We start from the raw sequence: 23,239 nt of genomic DNA on the forward strand, positions 1-23,239 counted from the left end.
TAAAATGGTGTCATTTGTGGGGGTTTTCTGTCATGTGGGCCTTATAAAATCACTTCTAACTAAATTGACCCTCCAAAAGTAGGTTTTGATGATTTTCGTGAAAATCTGAAAAATTGCACCTAAAGTTATAAGCCTCCTAACATCCTAAATAAAGGAAAAGATGTTTGAAAAATGATGCCAAGTTAAAGCAGACATATGGAAAATGTTAGTTATCAAGTTATTTTAGTGATATGACCAACTTTCCAAAAAGTAGAAAATTTTGAATTTGGAAAACATTGTTTTTTTCCAAATTTTTGCCAAATTTCCATTTATTTCATAAATAAATACTAAATATATTGATTAAATTTCTCAACCAGCATGAAGTACAATGTGTCACGAAAAAACAATCTCAAAATCAACTGGATATGTTAAAGCGTTCCAAAGTTATAACCACTTAAATAGGCACATGTCAGATTTTAAAAAATGGGCCGTGTCAGGAAGGTGAAAAGTGGCTTCAGCGTTAAGGGGTTAAAAGTTGTAAAAATAAAGCCCATCAGAATATGACGCAATTGTGTTTTTTTCTGGCTTCCAAGTACATGGGGGCAGATTTATCAAGCTGTCTGAAACTCAGAAAATTTCTAGTTGCCCATGGCAACCAATCACAGCCCATGCTCATCAATATTTTAAAGGGGAGCTGTGATTGGTTGCCATTGGCAACTAGACATTTTCTGACTTTCAGACCACTTGATAAATCTGCCCCATTGTGTCTCACAGAGATCAAGTGCTCATATAACTTTGTAAACTGCAAAGTCAAAAAGATATGTCTTGTTGAAGGAGCAGAGTGAAAAATTGGTTAACAGAGCAAATCAGAAAGCTGATTTATTGCGGCAAAGGTTTAAACTAAATAAAAAGCTATGTTTGATCACTTTGTTACAGCACTAGCTTCCTGGGTCTTTCAGCTGTACCTTCCTTTCTGGTGTTAATATTCTTTTTATTTGTAGAGCACCATTAATTTCATGCTGCTGTATATTCAGTAAGGGATTTATACATATTACATTAAGACGAGAGCAAATGCAAGTAAAAAATATAAAAAAAGAGATCAAAAACAAAGGAAGGAAGTCTCTGGCCTAAATGGCACACAATCTATAATGGAGGGTTGATGGAGACAGAAGGTGAGGGAGCAGAGCAGTATATATTTCATGCTCTGGAGGACTTGTTACACAAGTGCAATATATGGACATCCTATTGATCTGAATAAAATCGTTTTTTTTATACTGGCACTACACATAAGCTGAACACTGCAGAGTTTACCATTAGAGTGCAGATAAATTCTGGAGGTCACTAGGTCCCATGTCCTGTGTGTCTCTGAAAGGAACATTTAAAATACAAAGATAACAATCCTACAGCACCGATCCCCTCATGAATAGTGTATGAGTTGTTGTCTCATCAGTATTTTGCACCCATGTGGTCTCCATGAAATATATCAGCTGGGCCTGGCTCCAAATATATCACCTGAACCAGTTTTGAATGTCAGTTAGTATGGGCGCTGCTACTTCTGCAAGGTATCACAACATGTGATCATCTAATGGTCAAGAACCCATATAATAAAGTGGAATAGGGCAGCAGTTCACAGCAGATTCAAGTACTATTTTTTTTATAGGAATCCGAATGCTTGCTGTTGGGGTGGGAGCAGCAGATATGGATGAGCTTCGCGCTATCATGATGAATCGTAACCTGGAGGACATATTTTTTGTCAGCACCTTTGATGAATTCCCAACAATTGTACAGGAGCTGATAGAAACAATGTGCACACAAAGCGAAGAGCCTGTAAAAATTCGTCCAGCAGAGGTAATTAGACTGGGTTCAGTTCAGTCTTAAAGAGACACACTGGTGATTTTTCATACTCCTTCCATTCTTAGCATCCTAATACTTACATAAGTTTCATAAGTATTACCTTATTTAGTTTTTGCTTTCTATCTTAAAATTTCTTCTCAGTTAGGTCATGTGGTCTCATGGTGATCTGGAAAAATTACATGGATTTGTCTATCTGACCAGAGGTCTCTCCCTTCTTACTGATGAACTAAATCAAAGAACCTCAAACAAACTAAATCAAACAAATAAGCACAACACTTATCATAACCACTGCTAATTATGAGAGAAGTTCTGTCATACAGTAATAAAGATACAGATCTCAGTGCAGCCTCCTGATCATATACGTCTGGTCTCTTACATTCGGAAGGAGAATATAGTAAGAAGGGTTATTACACTCTTCCAGCAGGTAAAGCTAGTGCAGTGTGTAGCAGAACATGTTATACTCAGCTAATACATTATGGGTAATAAAGAAGACAGCAAAGAGAAATCTACCAGTCATAATGGTGTCTGATGAGAGCAAAGAGCAGGCTGCACTGTAGGAAAGAGTGGGTCTTTTACACTCTGTCCTCATACAGTATCAACATCAGGTAAGGATCACAGGAAGGGAAAAGGTGTCTACAACATATTTGCTTACCTAATAAAACTATACATTATTATAACACTGCCTTCTCATTAAAGGAAAATAAGAAATGGCAACAATGATACATATTTACAAAGACATCTGACAGCTGCCTAGGATTGCATTATAAGTAAATTTAATGAATACATTATTTATTTTAGGTCAGGGATGCTTTTATCCTACACTATGTCAGGGAAAGTTTGAAGAACAGGCCTGTGGAACACCCTTCTCTACATCTATCTTACCAAGCTACTAGTCAGATCACTGGCTGCAGAGCTAACTTAGCATCTGCTCCCATTAATTATTTTCTTGATCGTTAAAGCAGTGTTACTTCTCACTTTCAACGTTCACCTAAATGCAAGAGGCAGACCCCTTTTGTAGATTTCTATAACACTCCACATCTCCAGAAATGTATTATTTTACAAGACTAACACAGGTCAACAATAGCTCCTGTAGACTGTTTGATATCCATTGTAGCTTGTTCAGGTGGCAATAAAGGGCCTAACCTACAACCATCTTTAAATTGCACAGGATCCTGTTAACAATTGACCAAAAATAAGATCAATATTACATCTTAAAACAACTGCAAAAGTTTTTGTCTTTGTAGTTTGCAACAACAGAGCCAGAAAGCAAAGAGAAGCCTCCTGACCAGCCAGTAGGACCATGCACGTCATGCTCAAAGGTAATTTATATTTGCTCTGTAATCATAATTCTAATTTTTTATATATTTAGTGAGCAGGTCATAAATATTAGATGAGATGGCTCCACTCTCAATCCCAAATTTTCAACACAGACGCAGGCACACAGACAAAACCTGTTTACTTTGACAGTGATCCAGGAGTCCCGTACTTCTCGGGAGAAAAAATTGCTAACTTTATACAGTTCAAATTTTTGCTCAGAACCTATAACTCTGCCCTGCACCTCACTAGACATGTCTATTTAACTAATCTAATATCCTCTCTTTCTTACAATTCCAAAGGCTCTTCGATACTCTTCACTCCTTAATACCACCTAAGGTGCAGCCACCTGTCATAGACCTTGGGACTCAAGATCTGGCCACCTACTTTAAAGACAAAAATGATTGCATTCGCCAGGAAATAATCTTTCAATCCACTCGCTTCTGTAATCATTTTCCATCCGGTACCCCACCCTATTCGCTCTCCTCCTTTGGGCCAGTCACAGATGAAGAAGTCTCCAGACTCCTTTCCTCTGCTCACACCATTAGCTGCATCAGTAACTCCATCCCCTTACATCTCTTACAGTTCTCTTCCCAGCAGTCAACTCTCTGGATGCCTCCAGTCTGTCCAGTCTGAGACGTTTGCCTGTCTGCATCCAAATACAGTTTAAAATAATCACCCTCTTCCACAAAGCTATCCATAATGCTACACCTCCCTACCTCTTCTATCTTATTTTAGTCTATCACCTAAGCCGCACTCTTTGATCTGCCAGTGATGTTAGATTAATCTCTACCTTATAAGCCAATGCAAAACAGAGCTATGAATGAAAATAGTCTATACATTATTGAAAATAAGTATACTGTGTACACCAGAATATTATATTATACACATAATACACCAACACAGAAAAAATTAGAGGAAAAAAGACAGCATCAATATTTAAAAATGATCTTTATTATATACAAAAAATAATAAAATCAATAATTCATAAAATTGTGTATACCAGGAGAGACAATCGGAACAGACCAGGTAATGTGTCCACACTAACATGGCAATAGTATATACATAGACCACTAAAATTTTTAATACATAGCATATACAGGCAGTCCCCGGGTTACGTACAAAATAGCTTCTTTAGGTTTGTTCTTAAGTTGAATTTGTATGTAAGTAGGAACTGTATATTTTATAATTGTAGCTCCAAAGCTTTTATAAAAAAAAGTTTTATAAAACAAAATAATAAAACAATGTTAAAAAAAACAACACACAAAAATTGCACATCCATTTAAAACAAAAGTAAAATCACACACATCGGGGCAGATTTATCAAGCTGTCTGAAAATTAGAATATTCCTAGTTGCCCATGGCAGCCAATTACAGCTCAGCTTTCATTTTACCTGTGTTCATGAATATTTTAAAGGGGGGGGCTGTGTTTGGTTGTCATGGGCAACTGAGAATATTCAGAATTTCAGACAGCTTGATAAATATGCCCCATTTTGTACCACACCCATACTAACCCAGGCTACAATACCATAATAGTATTTAACCTTTACAACAAAAAGCATAAAACAAAGTAAATAAAAGTAATGCCCAAATTTGTCATTTTTAATCATCCATCACACAACAAATTATATTTATAATGATGAAAAAACTTTTTTTGAAGTGTGTACAAATAAAATCTAGAGGTTTTTTTGTCAAAAAAATTAGCCCTCACATAGCCAAATTGTCAATAAAATGTCAAAAGTTATTGCGCGTGGCCAGGGAAACTTTTCTGTTCCCCCAATAATTTTCATTAAAATAATTCCGATATACATTCTTTTTTTATAAATACATATATATTTTTTTTTTTGCAGGGACAAAAGGGAGAAAAGGTAAGAAAATATCCCTGGTCTTTGAAATAACCATCATTTCTAAAAAGCGTTATTCTTTTAGTAAGAATGTAGAATATTTAAAGCTTAAAGGGCACCTACCACCACAAATCTACCTATAAAGGTAGATCGGGTGGTATGTGAATCAATGGGACGTGAGGATAGCCCTTTTAAGGGCTAATCCTCACGTCCCCGCACTGTTTTATAAACTTTTATTACATTAATATGTTAATTTACTTATGCGGCTACTGGGGCGTGGAGTAGCCGCATCTGAGGTTACACGAGGCGGCTACTCCACGCCCCGGTAGCCACATTACCCCTCCTACTCACCATGTTCGGCGCGCAGCTGCTCGTAGCTGCGCGCCCTCGTCCGCCGATCCTGCCGTCTGCGCATGCGCAGAACAGCAGGCCCGCGCCTGCGCAGCCCCGGCTTCAGAGCAGTGACCGCGCAGGCGCGGGCCTGCTGTTCTGCGCATGCGCAGACGTCAGGATCGGCGGACGAGGGCGCGCAGCTACGAGCAGCTGCGCGCCGAACATGGTGAGTAGGAGGGGTAATGTGGCTACCGGGGCGTGGAGTAGCCGCCTCGTGTAACCTCAGATGCGGCTACTCCACGCCCCAGTAGCCGCATAAGTAAATTAACATATTGATGTAATAAAAGTTTATAAAACAGTGCGGGGACGTGAGGATTAGCCCTTAAAAGGGCTATCCTCACGTCCCATTGATACACCTACCACCCGATCTACCTTTATAGGTAGATTTGTGGTGGTAGGTTTCCTTTAAATGGTAGAGTTGGCACTTGATTTATAGGACCAATTATACATTCATTATACTAACTGATTTCTTACAGGGCGAAAGAGGGTCTCCAGGACAGAATGTAAGTTTCACATGATATCTAAATTGTACATGTTGATGCGCATGTAACATTGTAAAGCTCTGTGTATGCATCTTAATATCTTAATGCAATGTAATGTCCTGTATTGGCATTAAGTTAAGCCTTTATTTGTAAAAATGTAAGATATTTTTATTAGGTATACCATAAATATACATTACTTTGTGGTTGTATTTTTCCATATTACTTATGTCTTCTCTGTGTCTAAAGACTTTTACAGGTTTACAGACAGGGGGAGTGGATCTCTTCAACATGAACTCAAAAGGAGAAAAAGGAGAACGGGTATTATGATATTGACATGATGATGTGTTGATATTTACTAATTGTATGATTATAAGTTTACAGTATATAATGTTTGAGGATTACATTACGGTATGTTTACTTATTATATAAATCTTCTACCACATGGCCCACATTAACTAAAAACACCATGTGCAGTTTGCCTGTGTAGTGTGCAGAGGGCGCGAGATTCAGGATTTCTGGCGCTCCGTGCACTGCCCCGACAGAATGCACCAACTTTTTTTGGTGTACCTTTAACATAGGGGTACAACACAATTCTGTCCATCTTTGCATGTTAAATATGGTGCACGGACCAACTGACCACCAGTACGCCCATTTCAGTGCAGAAATTTGTGTTGCATGAGGGATAGTGTAGCCGCAACACAAAATGGTTGCATGCGACACAAATGTGGTGCAGGCAACCCTTAAATACCTGCGCAAACAGTTTGCACATGAAAGAACATGCAAAGTCAGACAGAAAACTGGTGTAAGGACCTTAGTAAATGTGGTCCTATATCTTAAATTTCAACACATTTTAATTTCAAGGGATACTGTCAGCAATCTTGTACACACATGTCCTCAAAAAGAACAGCAATGCAATGCTTGCATCTGCTATTTTTCGACCCAAAATATCAATATTTTTCTAACATTAATAGTTTTCTTTAGCATCCATGTTATACATATATACATTTATTACATTTTATGGGATTATTATCATCATTATTATTCTAATATGATGTCCATTTTTACTATATTGCATATTAAAATGATCTCTTCCAATAGGGTCTTCCTGGCCAAGATGGTGTTCCGGGGCTTCCAGGACGTCCTGGCCGAACAGGCCCGCCGGGCCCCCCAGGTTTGATGGTAACTATATGATAATCCCAGTCTATGCGTACATTTTTTGAGTGTATGGAATATAGGGAAGAAGTCATATTTGTTAGAAAACTCTTTTAGGCCAGGGACAGTAGTAGTGTGCTACTTGAATGACATTAGCAGGATAGTGAATAGGTAAAATAAAAATCACACATGCATGGCAAAAAAATATTCCCTGCAAAATGATTTACACTGCAAGAAGGGCTGGATTGAGGGTGGTGCAGGCCCCTGGGTGCAAGCTGGTGGGAGCCCAATTATTTTCAATAAAGAAAATTTTGCTTTCCATAAATAATAGATTTATGTAATACACACAGTGATGTCACAACACAGGGATAATGCACTTTATAAGGATAATACCCAACAGTGAAGTCACAATACAGGGTTAATACTTGCAGCTATGTCACAATACCTATATGCCCCACTGCTCCATGGCTCTGCCCCTTTGTTTCATGACTCTGCCCCCTCAAACTGTTTGGCTCCTGGACCAGGAAAAAAACAAAAACTAGGGTAGCAAAGAGAGTATACCCGCTGTTCTCTAAGGGAGTCTGTAGTATCAGTGTCCCCAGCACACTGACGCCTCTAATTATGTGGCAGGCAGAAGAGGCGGTAGACAGGATGGTGGGGGCCCCCTCCTTCTGTTCACTAGTGGGAGCCATGGGTTGGACACCCAGATGCACACCTTATAATTAGGCCCTGACTGCAAATATAGATTTCATAGTTCAATAGAAAGCAGTTGAACCCAACAAAAAATAATTGGGTTGTCTACTGTCACTTTAGAAATTGCAGCAGACATCCACAGCAATGTCCTAAATGAAGGGTTTCCTTTACTTACTATTTTAAATGCTTGTTCTTTGAAAATGAATTTGCTTTAAGTTCACTTTTTCTTGCAAAATTATGGCCATGTACAATGGCTATGAAGGGAATAGTAATATGATTACTTCTTATGTAAATTATCATTCTGATCAAGAAAGCCTTTGATAGCCTGTCCTGAGACTACCTGTTTAGGGTCCTTCACGGAATGCACATTGCTGGTTGTTTTGTGGTCTCTTTAAGACAGGTATATCTTAAGCTATCAGCAGCAGTTCCATCCACTACTCATATCCAGAGAGGTACGAGGCAGGGATTCCCCCTTTCCCCTGCTTTATTCTCTTTTGCTATGGAGCCACTGGCAATCACCATCAGAAATAATTGTGATACAATGGGGGCTCAGATAGTCACACAACAATATAAAGCTAATTTGTTTTCAAATGATCTCCTTCTCACTGATTCTCTAAATAGAACAAAGTCAGAGGTACTGTATTGCAATATGTGGAAGCATACTAGAAAGTTAATGGCTATAAACTTTGGTTTCTCAGACACTTCTGACCCACTGTTCTACTTATTTGTGCCCATCCCAAAAAGTAGAATAATTTATATGGCTGCAATTACTCGTCCATGCTTAAGTCGATACACTCTGACCTGGGATTTTCCGCAAATCTCCTGGATAAGGGTCTAAATACATTTTAAATGGTAGTACTCCCCAGACTGTTATACTTTTTTTTCTCCCTCCCAATTCTGGTGAAAGCAGCTGACCTGTTAGCCCTGCGGAGAGATGTTTTTCAGTTTATTTGGAAGGCAAAGAGGCTGAGAATACCTAAAAACATAATGTGTGTTCACAAGTCTCTTTCAGTGCCTAACTTCATAAAATAGTTAGGATTGCACAGATGTTGTCAATACATGTTTCTACTGACTAACCATTGTGGGTATGCTAGAGTCAACCCTGGTAGCACCTTACTCGTTAAAATTGTTAATGTAGGCTACTACCCTGATTATGGCCTTTCTCTCCAAGTCAGCTTAATTTATCAAGTTCAAATTTCAATCTCCTATCTCTCTGACCCTATATATATATATGGGCCAACGCTATCTTTGCCCCAGACATTTTGGGACCATCTTTGAAATGGTGGATAGACAACCCGCTCTTGCAGGTTCATGACTTTTTTTGGGGAAAAAAGTTGATAACTTTGAATAGCTTCCATACTAAGCTCCGACCTCTGCAGTCTGAGTTCTTTAGAATTCGGCAGGTGTTTTACTTTTTTTAAGTCACTTATCCCCACGGGACAGGATTATGATACACCACTGTCGAGTCAATAGCAATATACTCTTCCTCTCGATCAACATCTCTTTCTCAACTGTATGGGCTGATAAATGAACCTCCAAAGGATATGAAGTTACCTTTTATGTTAAAATGGGAGTAAGACCTACAGGTGGCCCTACCAATTGACAGATGGTGGGTTTTCAGTGATATATTAAGTAGGGGTAGCTAGCAAGTCTCCCTTACAGAGACAAACCTTAAAATACTGCACCCACTCGGGTCCATGCCTTTAACCGAGAGGTCTCACCACAATGCTTTAGAGGATATGAGGAGGACAGCTCCACCTTTCCTATTTGGTGGTCTTGTCCGATTGTAGCCAGCTTTTGGAACAGTATTGGTCAGCTTCTGAGACAATTAACCGGGTGCACGGTCCCGCACGACCCCACCTTTTGCTTATTGAACGATAAGCCTGAATCTTTCCCTTACACTAAGTTTAAATTGTGCCAATTGAAGGAGCGTGCATCCACATTGTGTCCCAGTGGCATAAAACAGACTTGGTGCTCTCTAGTGTCATTGAGAGAATTAACAATAGTATGCTGTGTGAAAAATGTAATGCTGTCAGAATTGATAACATAGATAGATTCAGGAAGGTTATCAATCCTTGGTTATCCTCATCCCATTGCCCTAATATTATGTTTCATTGTAGGGGGTATAGTGTTTTTCTCCTTATTCTCTTTCTTATCCTATTTCGCGGCCTGTCAAATATTGTAACCGTGAGCACGTGAACTAAGTGAAATATAGGGATGTGGATTAGTTTACATTGTTAGGAATTGATCATTTCTTATCATGTATTTGTACATCATGTTACTGTATGTATGTAAATCTCTTTTGGCTTATCAATAAATTAATATGTTTGAAACTAAATTATCACTCTGGCGTCTGACTTCTGTCTGACAGAGTGTAGGGAAGTGATGCCATTTTCCCAAAATATGCCATTCTACAGGTATCTAAATCCTTAAATGTTGCATAAATATGTTTTGATAATTTGTGTATAAAACTATAAATAGCACCAAATTCAATGAAATGCCTTTACAGATTATTTAAATTGCTAACTATGAGATACTTATTTCCTTCTTTAGGGTCATAAAGGCTTTCAAGGAGATACTGTGAGTATTCAAACAGAAGTAGATTTAGATTGAAGTAGAACATGTTTAATACATTTTTTAAAAAGCCATCCGTGGCTAAAAACTCTATTATATCTATGTGACAAAATGTCTACATTTGACATAGAATAGATGTAAAACACAGAAGTCCTACTGAAGCTTTTATTTCAGATTTATATCTTCATTAAATTATTCTGTTTTGTTGATTTGCTGGATGACTTCCACTAGATATATATACTAGATTACAATTATTGTGAGAAAATGTAGCTTGTCCCATTCTCCATATTGTATTGTGAGAAATTTTAACTCGTCCTATTTTTCATATTAATTAATTAATTTTAATACTTTGTACAAATTTTAGGGACCTCATGGATATCCGGGTCCTCCTGGACCAAAAGGGGACAGAGTAAGTCATTTCTTTTTCCTGTTATTAGGATATTTAAATGGTTATCTCAATCTTAGGCTATGGCTGCTTGCTTGTTTCAATAGAAAGGAAGCAATTAAGCATAGCCACTTTTTGAAGTTGAAGTATGTAGTGACTGAGAGTTTTTATGGATGATCACTAGAGTCCTCCAGCCTCAATACTCCCCCATTGTTATACCATTTATGTCTCATTTATGACATTTTCTGAGCTGTAAGTGTAACTCCTACAGAAATAATAGAAAGCACGGCCTCTTTGGTTGCTACTTTACATAAAATAACAGGAAAATAATGTTAATGCAGTAGAACTGTGTGGATTAAAAATTATTTAGCTGTTTCTAGTTATTAATGAGGGAAGCATGTTACCGTGCATATAGAAAGGGCTCACAGACTGAGACCTCTTCATATATAGTCATAAAAAGCAAACTTCCAGAAGTGCATTAGTAAAGAAAGATCTTTTATTTGGTGTTAAACATTAAAAGAGTAGAAAACCAACTAAATTCCCAGCCCCTATCTGTGTACCCTGCTGGATCTTTGTGCTCTATGCCTGAGAGAAAGCTATATTCCTTGCCTTCTACGTTTAGACTGCTTTCCTGTTGTGACCTCGACTCTGTTCCTGACTTTGCTCCTGTGCTGCCTGTCCTGACCTACTGCTACGTCCCCGATTCTGATTCTGTTCTCCTTTCTCGACCTTCTGCCTGTCCCCGACCTCGAGCTTGCCTTACAAATCTGTGCTACACCTTGGCCCCACAGCAGACAAAGTGGCATCTGTGGATCGTCCTGGTGGTACCAGGCTGCAACAAGTCTAACCCGCTTGGCGGCGGGCTCTGGTTAAAACTGGATGCCACTTAGACTCCACTCCCAGGTGTTGACTTACATCATCGTCCATTATTATCTTATCCTTTTCATTACAACATCTATTTAGGTAGGTTATGTTTTGTAAAGTTTTCATGACTTAAACTTTAAAAATTATAATAATATTATAATTTTAATAGGATAGACTGGAATCTTGTGAATTATTTACTAATTCATTTAGTTGAAATTGTTGCCCGATTTTCATAATTTAGTTATTTTATACATATTTTTTTTCGTAGGGGGAACCTGGCTATATGCTAGGAGGTGTTGATGGATTGGCTGGGCTCGGTGGTGTTCCTGGTTCACCAGTAAGTGTATTTGTTGCTTTTCTTGTGTAAAAGAAGAGTTGCATTTAAAGTAGTATTTTTCAGTTCATTTAGTATTTTCAGTAAATTTTTATTTTGATAAAATTATGTGGTAGTCTGCACTTAATTGTCTTAAATTCCAAAGATTTGCCCAAAACTATGGGGGTATTTATCATAGCCCCACTGCTGCATTTATCATATCTCCGGCCTCTGTATCGGGGAGGGTCCTGTGTAGCATTTGTTTCTATGCCAGGTCCTGCTTGTCACATGTGAAAATTCGCCGGCTGCAGCAAGTGCAAAGCGCAGGGACAGCCGAGCCCTCCCCCCCTTCACGCTAGTATTTGCAATTATTTAAGTGCTCCTATACCACTGAAGTGGCGCAGAGGCCCTTAAAAAAATGCCTTTATAGCTCTATAACGAATTGTCCAGCTAGGGAGTAGAGACTTCAAAACAGGAGACAATTCACTTGTCTAGGTTCATGGTGAGGAGCGCAACCTACTACAAGTGTTTCCAAGGGACCCTTTTTTGCGCAACCCAGCCAGTGCTCATAGTGAAATGCACTTCTGACCATGGAATGAGATGAGTGATGTACCTCCCATTGTGAAATCTCTTCTCCCTAGCTGGACACTACATTGTAGAGGTATAGCTTTTGCCATATATTTATGATCCAAGAAATTTGAGCAGAGGCTACCACATATTGTATTGGAACTGTTTGAGGCAATGTGGGACTGCTGTAGTTCGCCTAGCTCCATCTTACAGTGTTGATACTACTGGTGCTTTTAGCCTGATTAATCATTGTACGTTTTTGATTGCTAGTTTATTTGTAAAATAAAATTAGTAAAAACAATTTATGAAAATATGAGTTCAATAATATAATTCACTATGTTGGTCTTAGACAATATAAGTATTATATTTTTTTTATTTTGTACTGTAACTCGTTATACTTGCAGGGCTCAAAGGGTCAGCCAGGTTCCCCTGGACTTCCAGGACCTCCTGGTGTTCCTGGATTTCCTGGGCCACAGGGCCCCCCAGGAATTTCCATCAAGGTATGTGGTAAATAGCTTAAAGTGTAACTCCAGAGTCATAATAATTTTACCAAATATGTGATCCCCTTTAAAAGCAAACAGAACCATGTCCATATTGTGTTGCTCACCCTTTTCTTAACAAAGTTTTGAGATTTTCTGTTATAAAAATGTTTGACAAAAATCTTTCTCACCAGTGGTGAAATGGGCGGAGACTAACTTCTTCCTGTATCTGCCCTGAGCCGAGTCCAATTCACTCTGCCCACAGCTCCCATGATTAAATAATTTAGCAGCAAAACCAGTGAGATTCCTACAAGTAAATACACTGTACACTGCACTGTTTACATGCAGGAAGCATATGGTAGGTATGTCCTACCACTAGAGCTTTTATCACATTGAGGAGCATGGAACATGTAATAAGTGGTAGAAACCATAACTAAAACAGTTACATGAAGTGTATAGTCTTCTCTGCATTGTGCAGAATATGATGTGTGCAAGGTGGGAGAGGAGTGCAGAATGAAGTGAAGAGAGAGACAGAGAAAGTTCTGTAGAATCTCAGACTGAGATAGAGTGACTGAGGGAACAGGGCTGATCATGTACCTCAATATTCTGTGTAGGAGACATTTGTAGCCACAGCACTGAACTCTTTAAACTCTGCTACACACACAGGGAGTAATTTCACATGACCTCCCTCTCCTTCCTCCTCTGTGAGGAGGAAGCATCAGCCACTCCCCAGCTTTGAGTCCTTAGAGTTGTTTACAGGATGGTCTTCAGGGCTTGACTGGCAGAGGAAGCAGCTACCTCAGCGCTGCCCTAAACTGAGGAGCATAGCAAAGAAACTGCTGGATATAGGTAACAAAGATAATAGGCAAAGTTATTCTACATCCAAAGAGCTATTGAAAAAAAATTTATGAAGTCATTTTTATAGGATGAGTTGCATAAATGTGTTCTAATAAATTAAGAATTCCTCACGTTTCTGGAAGTTTATGTCATAATAATAAACTAGATACATACGTCTGCTTTTTACCTCATAACTAACTTAGACTTGGTTAAGTGGAAAATATAAAATACTGATGCATTTTTAAGAACAAGAGCAAACTTTATAAAAATAACTTTATAAATATAGTCTTAGTCTATCTTTATAGGACTCTGTAGATCTAGTACAAACCCTGAAAATAAAATATAAAAAATATATATTCAACTTATTTTATCATTTGAACCACATCTTTTCACAGGGTGAACCAGGTGAAACAGGGAACCAGGTGAGGATATTTGTTTTGTCATTTTTAAATAATATTTAGTTTACTTTTGTTATATAATATCCCTTCTTCCAATTTTCTAGCAGATTATTATGAAATAAAAATAATGTAAAAATTTTGAACTGACTAGTATCCTTGCAACAAAAAGTTTTTGGTTTTATTTAGTGTAATAAATGCTCTATGATCAAGAGACATATTATGTATATTGATAAATCTAGAGGTAGTTTCTCGGTTCCCTGTTTTTAAGAAGCCAGGATAGCACAACTTCTCTTGGTGCCTGCCAGGGTTGGTAAACCTTTAGAATCTGATTTGGTGGCACCTCATTCTCTAGGGTCTTTGATTTGGACTTCTGTTCCCCAATTAACTCTCTGGTTCTAAAATCATCCCTGTTCAAGTTTCATGCCCTAGGACTATGGCAACGGATCCATTTTCAGTATAAACTGCAGTCTATTATTTCCATTGCTCTTCCTGTTTGACCTAATCCAATGTTGGCCTCGGATATTTCAGCCCCTAACTTGAGAAGGAGGTTGGACAATAAATTGTTATGTTTACATGATTTCATATTGGGTAAAAATTAGGATTTTCTTTCAAGGTTTTACACTCAATATCTACCTCCAGATTCCAAGACTTTTAGGGTTTTGTTCTGTCTCTTCTCCCTCGTGATATGGAGGTTAAATACACTGAACTTGAATCTGTAGATATTTACTCTCTTTAGAGACCAATATTATATGGAATTACATGCAACCAACCATCTCATGCTGCTCTCAATGTTAAAGTGGGAGGAGGATCTTCATTTATTGTAGATTACAGGAACAATTGTTCCTCGCAGCCCTACTTTTTATCTGTTAAGTGAGAAACCCTTTATCTTTTTCAATTTGTTTTACATGCAGCCCATATCCATATTGCCTGTTTGGTGGTAGTGTTCCTCACTGTATGGGGGTAGTGTTCCTCACTGTATGGCTGTATTCCTCACTGTATGGCGGTAGTGTTCCTCACTGTATGGCAGTAGTGTTCCTCACTGTATGCCTGTATTCTTCACTGTATAGAGGTAGTGTTCCTCACTGTATGGCAGTAGTGTTCCTCACTGTATGGGAGTAGTGTTCCTCACTGTATGGCTGTATTCCTCACTGTATGGCGGTAGTGTTCCTCACTGTATGGCAGTAGTGTTCTTCACTGTATGGCGGTAGTGTTCCTCACTGTATGGAGGCAGTGTTCCTCACTGTATGGAGGCAGTGTTCCTCACTGTATTTCGGTAGTGTCCCCCCATGTATGGCGGTAGTGTCCCTCACTCTATGGTGGTAGTGTTCCTCACTGTATGGAGGCAGTGTTCCTCACTGTATGGAGGCAGTGTTCCTCACTGTATGGCGGTAGTGTCCCCCCATGTATGGCGGTAGTGTCCCTCACTCTATGGTGGTAGTATTCCTCACTGTATGGGGGTAGTGTTCCTCACTGTATGGCGGTAGTGTTCCTCACTGTATGGCGCTAGTGTCCCCCCATGTATGGCGGTAGTGTCCCTCACTCTATGGTGGTAGTGTTCCTCACTGTATGGTGGTAGTGTTCCTCTCTGTATGGAGGTAGTGTTCCTCACTGAATAGGGTAGTGTTCCTCACTGTATGGCGGTAGTGTTCCTCACTGTATTTCGGTAGTGTCCCTCACTGTATGGGGGAAGTGTCCCTCACTGTATGGCGGTAGTGTTCCTCACTGTATGGTGGTAGTGTTCCTCTCTGTATGGAGGTAGTGTTCCTCACTGAATAGGGTAGTGTTCCTCACTGTATGGCGGTAGTGTTCCTCACTGTATTTCGGTAGTGTCCCTCACTGTATGGGGGTAGTGTCCCTCACTGTATGGCGGTAGTGTTCCTCACTGTATGGGGGTAGTGTTCCTCACTGTATGGAGGTAATATTCCTCACTGTATGGGGGTAGTGTTCCTCACTCTATGGTGGTAGTGTTCCTCACTGTATGGTGGTAGTGTTCCTCTCTGTATGGAGGTAGTGTTCCTCACTGAATAGGGTAGTGTTCCTCACTGTATGGCGGTAGTGTTCCTCACTGTATTTCGGTAGTGTCCCTCACTGTATGGGGGAAGTGTCCCTCACTGTATGGCGGTAGTGTTCCTCACTGTATGGTGGTAGTGTTCCTCTCTGTATGGAGGTAGTGTTCCTCACTGAATAGGGTAGTGTTCCTCACTGTATGGCGGTAGTGTTCCTCACTGTATTTCGGTAGTGTCCCTCACTGTATGGGGGTAGTGTCCCTCACTGTATGGCGGTAGTGTTCCTCACTGTATGGGGGTAGTGTTCCTCACTGTATGGAGGTAATATTCCTCACTGTATGGGGGTAGTGTTCCTCACTGTATGGAGGTAATATTCCTCACTGTATGGCAGTAGTGTTCCTCACTGTATGGGGGTAGTGTTCCTCACTGTATGGCTGTATTCCTCACTGTATGGAGGTAGTGTTCCTCACTGTATGGCGGTAGTGTCCCTCACTGTATGGCAGTAGTGTTCTTCACTGTATGGTGGTCGTGTTCCTCACTGTATGGAGGCAGTGTTCCTCACTGTATGGCGGTAGTGTCCCCCACTGTATGGCGGTAGTGTCCCTCACTCTATGGTGGTAGTGTCCCTCACTGTATGGCAGTAGTGTTCCACTCTGTATGGAGGTAGTGTTCCTCACTGTATGGGGATAGTGTTCCTCACTGTATAGGGTAGTGTTCCTCACTGTATGGCGGTAGTGTTCCTCACTGTATTTCGGTAGTGTCCCTCACTGTATGGGGGTAGTGTCCCTCACTGTATGGGGGTAGTGTTCCTCACTGTATGGGGTTAGTGTTCCTCACTGTATGGAAGTAATATTCCTCACTGTATGGGGGTAGTGTTCCTCACTGTATGGGGCTAGTGTCCCTGATTGTATGGCGGTAGTGTCCCTCACTGTATGGTCGTAGTGTTCCTCACTGTATGGGTGTAGTGTTTCTCACTGTATGGCGGTAGTGTTCATCAGCTGTGTAGCTGTGGGTGGTGTCATTTTTTGTGACTTTTGATGACGTTTTCATTGCTATCATTTTAAAGACTGTATGACCTTTCTTTCACTTTTTATAGAATTTTTAATATTTTTCAAAATGTTCCATTTTCGACTTTGGGCTCTATTATCCATTACGGGGTTAAACACAGTAAAAAAAAGTTATTATATTTTGATAGATCAGGCATTTTCGGACGTGGGGATAGCTAATGTGTATATGATTTTTGCTGGTTATTTATTTTTATATCAGTTCTAGGGGAAGGGGATGATTCGAATTCTTAGTTTTTTTTAATTATAATTTTTTTTTTAAAACTTTCACTATTTTTCAGACTCCCTAGGGTATTTTAACCCTAGGTTGTCTGATCGATCCTATCATACTACAGTATGGCAGTATATGGGGATTTCCCTCCTTATCGCACATTGTAACGAAGTGGTTAAACCGAAGACCCGGGGCTGTCATGGTAATGGTTCGCCTCCCCCTGATGACATCACGGGGAGGGATGATCCTCAACAAGATGCGCTGCCATTTTTTTTATGCCACCGGCAGCTTTGCCGGTGGTGATCTGCAGGTTGACAATATGCATCAAAGACTTACCGTATATGGAGAGGCCATCTCTAATTGACACTAAATTCTAAAAAATCAAGCAAACTTTTTTATTTAGGTGTGGTGGTAATTTTTTACATAAAATAAACCATGCTTTTATTATCATTTCTAAATTCATCAAACATATATTAAGTACAGGTTTGTTCTTAAGTTGAATTTGTATGTAAGCCGAAACTGTATATTTTATAATTGTAAATCCAGAAAAAAAAAAAAAATGGCCCCAGTGACAATTGGAGTTTAAACATTTTTTGCTGTAATGGGACCAAGGATTATCAATAAAGCTTCATTACAGACACCTTACAGCTGATTATTGCAATCTAGGATTATAGTAAAGCATTCAGAAAGCTTCACCAGAGGTCAGAGGGGTCTGTCTGTAACTATGGGTTGTCTGTAAGTCGGGTGTCCTTAAGTAAAGGGCCGCCTGTATTGTTTTAATATTTTCATCTTTACTATTTGTTATTCATTTGACTTAGGGACACTTCTTATATTTTGTGAACCTGGAAATACAAAACCTCTTGTTATATCTGAAATTAAACCTATATGTCTATGAAAATGTAAATTTCAATACTAATGTAGTTATCCAAAATGCTATAGGGCCCTCGTGGAAAAACTGGACCAAAAGGAGATAAAGGAGATGCAGGAGAGAGTGTAAGTCAACAAAGATGTAATTAACTGCATTCAGTTATATCCATTTTTAGCGATTATATTTATTTACAATTTAAGTTCATTATAATTTTATACACAGGTGAAATATTATTGCTTCTTTCCTATAAGATGCATATTATAAGTTATAATGTATGCTGAAATTATGTGAAATGATGTGCAGTTTTATTATTGCATCTGATGCTAACTTCTCAGATAACTACTTCATATAAGCTAAGGAAAGTAAGTTAGATGTTTTTGCAAATATGTTTATTTAAGTAATTGAAATGTATTAATATTTGGAATACAGGGCAGAGCTGGTTTGCCAGGTCCTATAGGCCTTGATGGTCTACCAGGACTTCAAGGAATAAAAGGAGATAAGGTACAGTATGCAAACTAAATAAAATTTAGACTTCTAATGCTGAAACTTACAAATTGAAAGAATCCATGACAAAATGTAAAAGTTACATAAATTATCAAAGACCTTTAAAGTTTAAAATGGATGTTACTGCATGTATAACACTGCAAACTCCTATTCCTCTTGTCAAAAATGCTACACCCCTTAAAGGAATCTTTGAAAGAACGGAGCACAAAAGCAAACAGCATTTTATTGTTTTTGACAAAAAGAATCTTACTGAGGGGTAAGTTTTAGATCTGAAATGACACTGGTATTTCAGCCTCTGAAAATCACTCATCTCTTGGTAGTGTCCTGACTCTCTCTGGCAGATTTGGGGGAAAGAAGGGTTTTGTATTGTGGATTGCAAACTTTATTAACAGAACATTTATACTCCAGAATAATCAATTGCAAACGTATGTTTAGTGTTGTGTTGTTTTGATGTGTTTAGAATTAGCATAGAAATATTTATAAAAGCATAGTACAATAAACTTTTTTTTCAGGGAGATGCAGGGATTGGCTTTCCTGGAATACCTGGCGTAAAGGGAATGCCAGGAGAAAGGGTAAGTACATTGTTCATTTAGATTTCTGACAATTATTTGACAGACTATGATAAAATTTAAAAGTGAAATTTTTGACGTATTAGTGACGGGAAGCTATTAACCCCTTCCCGACATTTGACGTAATAGTACTGCATGGCGGGAGGTGCATTCCCGCAAAATGCAGTATTATTACGTCAAGCTATATATTATAGCCGACACCCACCTCTAACACCCACGATCGGAGATTTCTCCGATCGCGGGTGTTAACCCCTAACACGCCACGGTCGCGCTGACATTTAAAGTTTATTTAAAGGGAATCGGACCCCCCGCGGCGCTTACTCCGATCGCAGCCCCGGGACTGCCAGTGCCCGGGGCTGCGCGATCTTCATCCGGAAGCCGGGTTCCTGCCTTCTGGCAGGACCCGGCTGTAAGACACTGTATTGCACTGTGTAACCTGTAAAAGAGCTTGAACAAGCGATCAGAAGATCACTTGTTCAAGCTAAGATGTCATTAACTGTAAAAAAAAAGTTATAACAATAAATAAAGGTTTTTTAAAATAAAAATAAATAATCAAAGAAAGTGAAAGTCCCCCCAAACACCACATTTCCCTGTACACATGTAATAAAGTATAAAAAACACTACATCACAAAAAAAACCCACTTATTTGATAACGCTGCGTCCGTAACAATCTGTACAATAAATCCTAATCATAATTGGACCCGCTCGGTGAACGTGGTAAAAAAAAACTTGCCAAAAATTAAAACTTTTTTATCAAATTGCTTTACAAAAAATGTTCTAAAAAGTGATCTGAAAAAGTTACAAGCACCCAAATGATACCACTGAAAAGAACAACTTGTCACGCAAAAAATAAGCTCACAGCCAGCTCCGTCAACCAAAAAATACTATAGTTATGCAGCTATAAAAATGGCAATACTAAAACAAATTCACAGCAATATCGAAAACACCAAAAAACGTAACTTTTATTAATTCCCTTTTAAAAAAGAAAAATTAAACTTTTTTTCTTGTTGGACATTTGTCCCAATAATAACAACATGCAATGATATTGTCCTGGTAGATACAATATTTGTTATGCCAATTTCGAACTCAGGACTCTATCTATTCCATAAATATGGATACACTCATGGTATATGTCTTCACGACATGAATCACATAGACCCACTAACCCTACACGTTTCGCCGCTGGGGTAGTACGGCTCCTCAGAGGTCTCACTGTGGGAGAGCGGAAGTAGTATTCTCACAGAGTTTAACCCCTTCCCGACGCGCCCGTACTAGTACGGCGCACGCCGGGTCTGGGTGCATGGAGAGGGCTCGCGGGCCGGGCCCTCTCCATAGCCGGTAAGTCTTTGCTGCATATTGCAGCAAAGGCTTACCGGTAACACCCGCGATCGGTGCTAGCACCGATCGCGGGTGCTTTCACTACGATCGCCGCCGGCAATGCGGTGATCCATTGCCATGACAGCTTCGGGCCTCACGGAGGCCCAAAGCTGTCTCGTTTTAACCCATTCATTACAATGTGCTATCAGCACATTGTAATGAATGAGGAGTAAAATCCCCATATACTGTCATATTGCAGTATGGCAGTATATGGTAGGATCGATCAGACAACCTAGGGTTAAAGTACCCTAGGGAGTCTGAAAAATAGTAAAAATAAAAGTAAAAAAAAGTTAAAAAAAAAAATTATAATAAAAAAACCTAAAAATTCAAATCACTCCCCTTTCCCTCGAACTGATATTAATATTAATAAACAGTAAAAATCATAAACACATTAAGTATCGCCGCGTCCGAAAATGTCCGATCTATCAAAATATAATAACGGTTTTTCGCTGTGTTTAACCCCGTAACGGAAAATAGCGTCCAAAGTCAAAAATGAAATTTTTTTGCCATTTTGGAAAATATAAAAAAATTAATAAAAAGTGATCAAAAGGTCGCACAGTCCTAAAAATGATAGCAATGAAAACGCCATCAAAAGTCGCAAAAATGATACCACCCACAGCTCCGTACACCAAAGTATGAAAAAGTTATTGCCGCCAGAAGACGCAAAATCAAAAAAAAAAAATTTTTGTACAGGAGGTTTAAATTTTTTTAAATGTATGCAAACATTATAAAACCTATACAAATTTGGTATCCACATAATTGTAGCAACCCAAAGAATAAAGTAGACATGTCATTTGGGGCACACAGTGAAAGCTGTAAAATCCAAGCCCACAAGAAAACGTCGCAAATGTGTTTTTTCACCATTTTCACTGCATTTGGAATTTTTTTCCTGCTTCCCAGTACGCACCATGGAATATTAAATACCGTCACTACGAAGTGCAATTTGTTACGCAGAAAATAAGCCATAGCACAGCTCTTTATGTGGAAAAATAAAAAAGTTATAGATTTTTGAAGGTGGGGAGTGAAAAATGGAAGTGAAAAAACTAAAAAAGGCCAAGTCGTTAAGGGGTTAAAGCTTTACAGCAAAATAATAAAGGTCTATCAAGAAAAATGTCATTCTTCCAATTCATACATATATAAGAGGTTCTTATTAGAGATGAGCGAACATACTCGTCCGAGCTTGATGCTCGATCGAGCATTAGCGTACTCGTAACTGCTCGTTGCTCGAACGAGTATTTCGCCCGCTCGAGAAAATGGCAGCTCCCGCCGTTTTGCTTTTTGGCGGCCAGAAACAGAGCCAATCACAAGCCAGGAGACTCTGCACTCCACCCAGCATGACGTGGTACCCTTACACGTCGATAGCAGTGGTTGGCTGGCCAGATCAGGTGACCCTGGGATAGACTAGCCGCTGCCCGCGCTGCTCGGATCATTCTGTGTCTGGATGCCGCTAGGGAGAGAGCTGCTGCTGGTCAGGGAAAGCGTTAGGGTGTTCTATTAGCTTACTGTTAGGCAGGAGTGATTCTACAACAGCCCTTCTTAGGGCTACAATAACGTTATCCTTTTTTTTCTTATTTGCTTGTGGCTGGGCTTGCTGGCACTAGTAGTGCAGCTAGTACCATATTGTGAGGAATTAGCAGGGGGACTTGCTACCGTTGTGTTTAGCTCTTAGTGACACACATATCCACCTCAAACACCAAAGTGGGAAAATTTATTAGGGGTTTGATTTCAATTAGGCACAGTCTGCCAGTTTCTTTTTATTTTACGTTTATTTTTTTAATAACTCAGTGTCATCTCATCTTGCATAGTAGTGTGCTTTAATACTTGGCTAGAAAATAGCCATAGGAGAATCCAAACGGCTTACTTACGCCTACAGTAGCGTTATATATATTTGATTTCTGGTTGATCTGCTGGTGGCTGTAGTTGTTGCAGTGCATCTACTAGCAAATTGTGAGCAATTTGGAGTGAGACTTGCGACCACTGTGTTTTGCGCTTAGTGACGCACATATCCATCGCAAAGACCGAAGTGGGAAAATTTATTAGGGCCCGGGGTTGGATTTCAATTAGGCACAGTCTGCCATTTCCTTTTTTATTTTACGTTTATTTTTTTCATAACTCAGCGTCATCTCATCTGGCATAGTAGTGTGCTTTAATACTTGGCTAGAAAATAGCCATAGGAGAATCCAAACGGCTTACTTACGCCTACAGTAGCGTTATATATATTTGATTTCTGGTTGATCTGCTGGTGGCTGTAGTTGTTGCAGTGCATCTACTAGCAAATTGTGAGCAATTTGGAGTGAGACTTGCGACCACTGTGTTTTGCGCTTAGTGACGCACATATCCATCGCAAAGACCGAAGTGGGAAAATTTATTAGGGCCCGGGGTTGGATTTCAATTAGGCACAGTCTGCCATTTCCTTTTTTATTTTACGTTTATTTTTTTCATAACTCAGCGTCATCTCATCTGGCATAGTAGTGTGCTTTAATACTTGGCTAGAAAATAGCCATAGGAGAATC

At 39.3% G+C, this 23,239-nt stretch overlaps 1 protein-coding gene across 3 annotated transcripts in view; it reads left to right on the top strand.

Moving 5' to 3' along the window:
• LOC140127149 (uncharacterized) overlaps nt 1-23,239 on the top strand; it is a 246,094-nt gene that overhangs the window by 85,897 nt on the left and 136,958 nt on the right. For all 3 annotated transcript variants that reach the window (XM_072147489.1, XM_072147490.1, XM_072147488.1), the window contains 14 exons: nt 1,640-1,827; nt 3,078-3,152; nt 4,997-5,014; nt 5,860-5,886; nt 6,112-6,183; nt 6,964-7,044; nt 10,264-10,290; nt 10,649-10,693; nt 11,802-11,870; nt 12,818-12,913; nt 14,125-14,151; nt 18,348-18,401; nt 18,706-18,777; nt 19,293-19,352. In XM_072147489.1, the coding sequence (XP_072003590.1) occupies nt 1,640-1,827; nt 3,078-3,152; nt 4,997-5,014; nt 5,860-5,886; nt 6,112-6,183; nt 6,964-7,044; nt 10,264-10,290; nt 10,649-10,693; nt 11,802-11,870; nt 12,818-12,913; nt 14,125-14,151; nt 18,348-18,401; nt 18,706-18,777; nt 19,293-19,352 (911 nt within the window). The remainder of the gene's footprint in view (nt 1-1,639; nt 1,828-3,077; nt 3,153-4,996; nt 5,015-5,859; nt 5,887-6,111; nt 6,184-6,963; nt 7,045-10,263; nt 10,291-10,648; nt 10,694-11,801; nt 11,871-12,817; nt 12,914-14,124; nt 14,152-18,347; nt 18,402-18,705; nt 18,778-19,292; nt 19,353-23,239) is intronic.

Source organism: Engystomops pustulosus, chromosome 4, assembly GCF_040894005.1.
Source record: "Engystomops pustulosus chromosome 4, aEngPut4.maternal, whole genome shotgun sequence".
Lineage (NCBI taxonomy): Eukaryota > Metazoa > Chordata > Amphibia > Anura > Leptodactylidae > Engystomops > Engystomops pustulosus.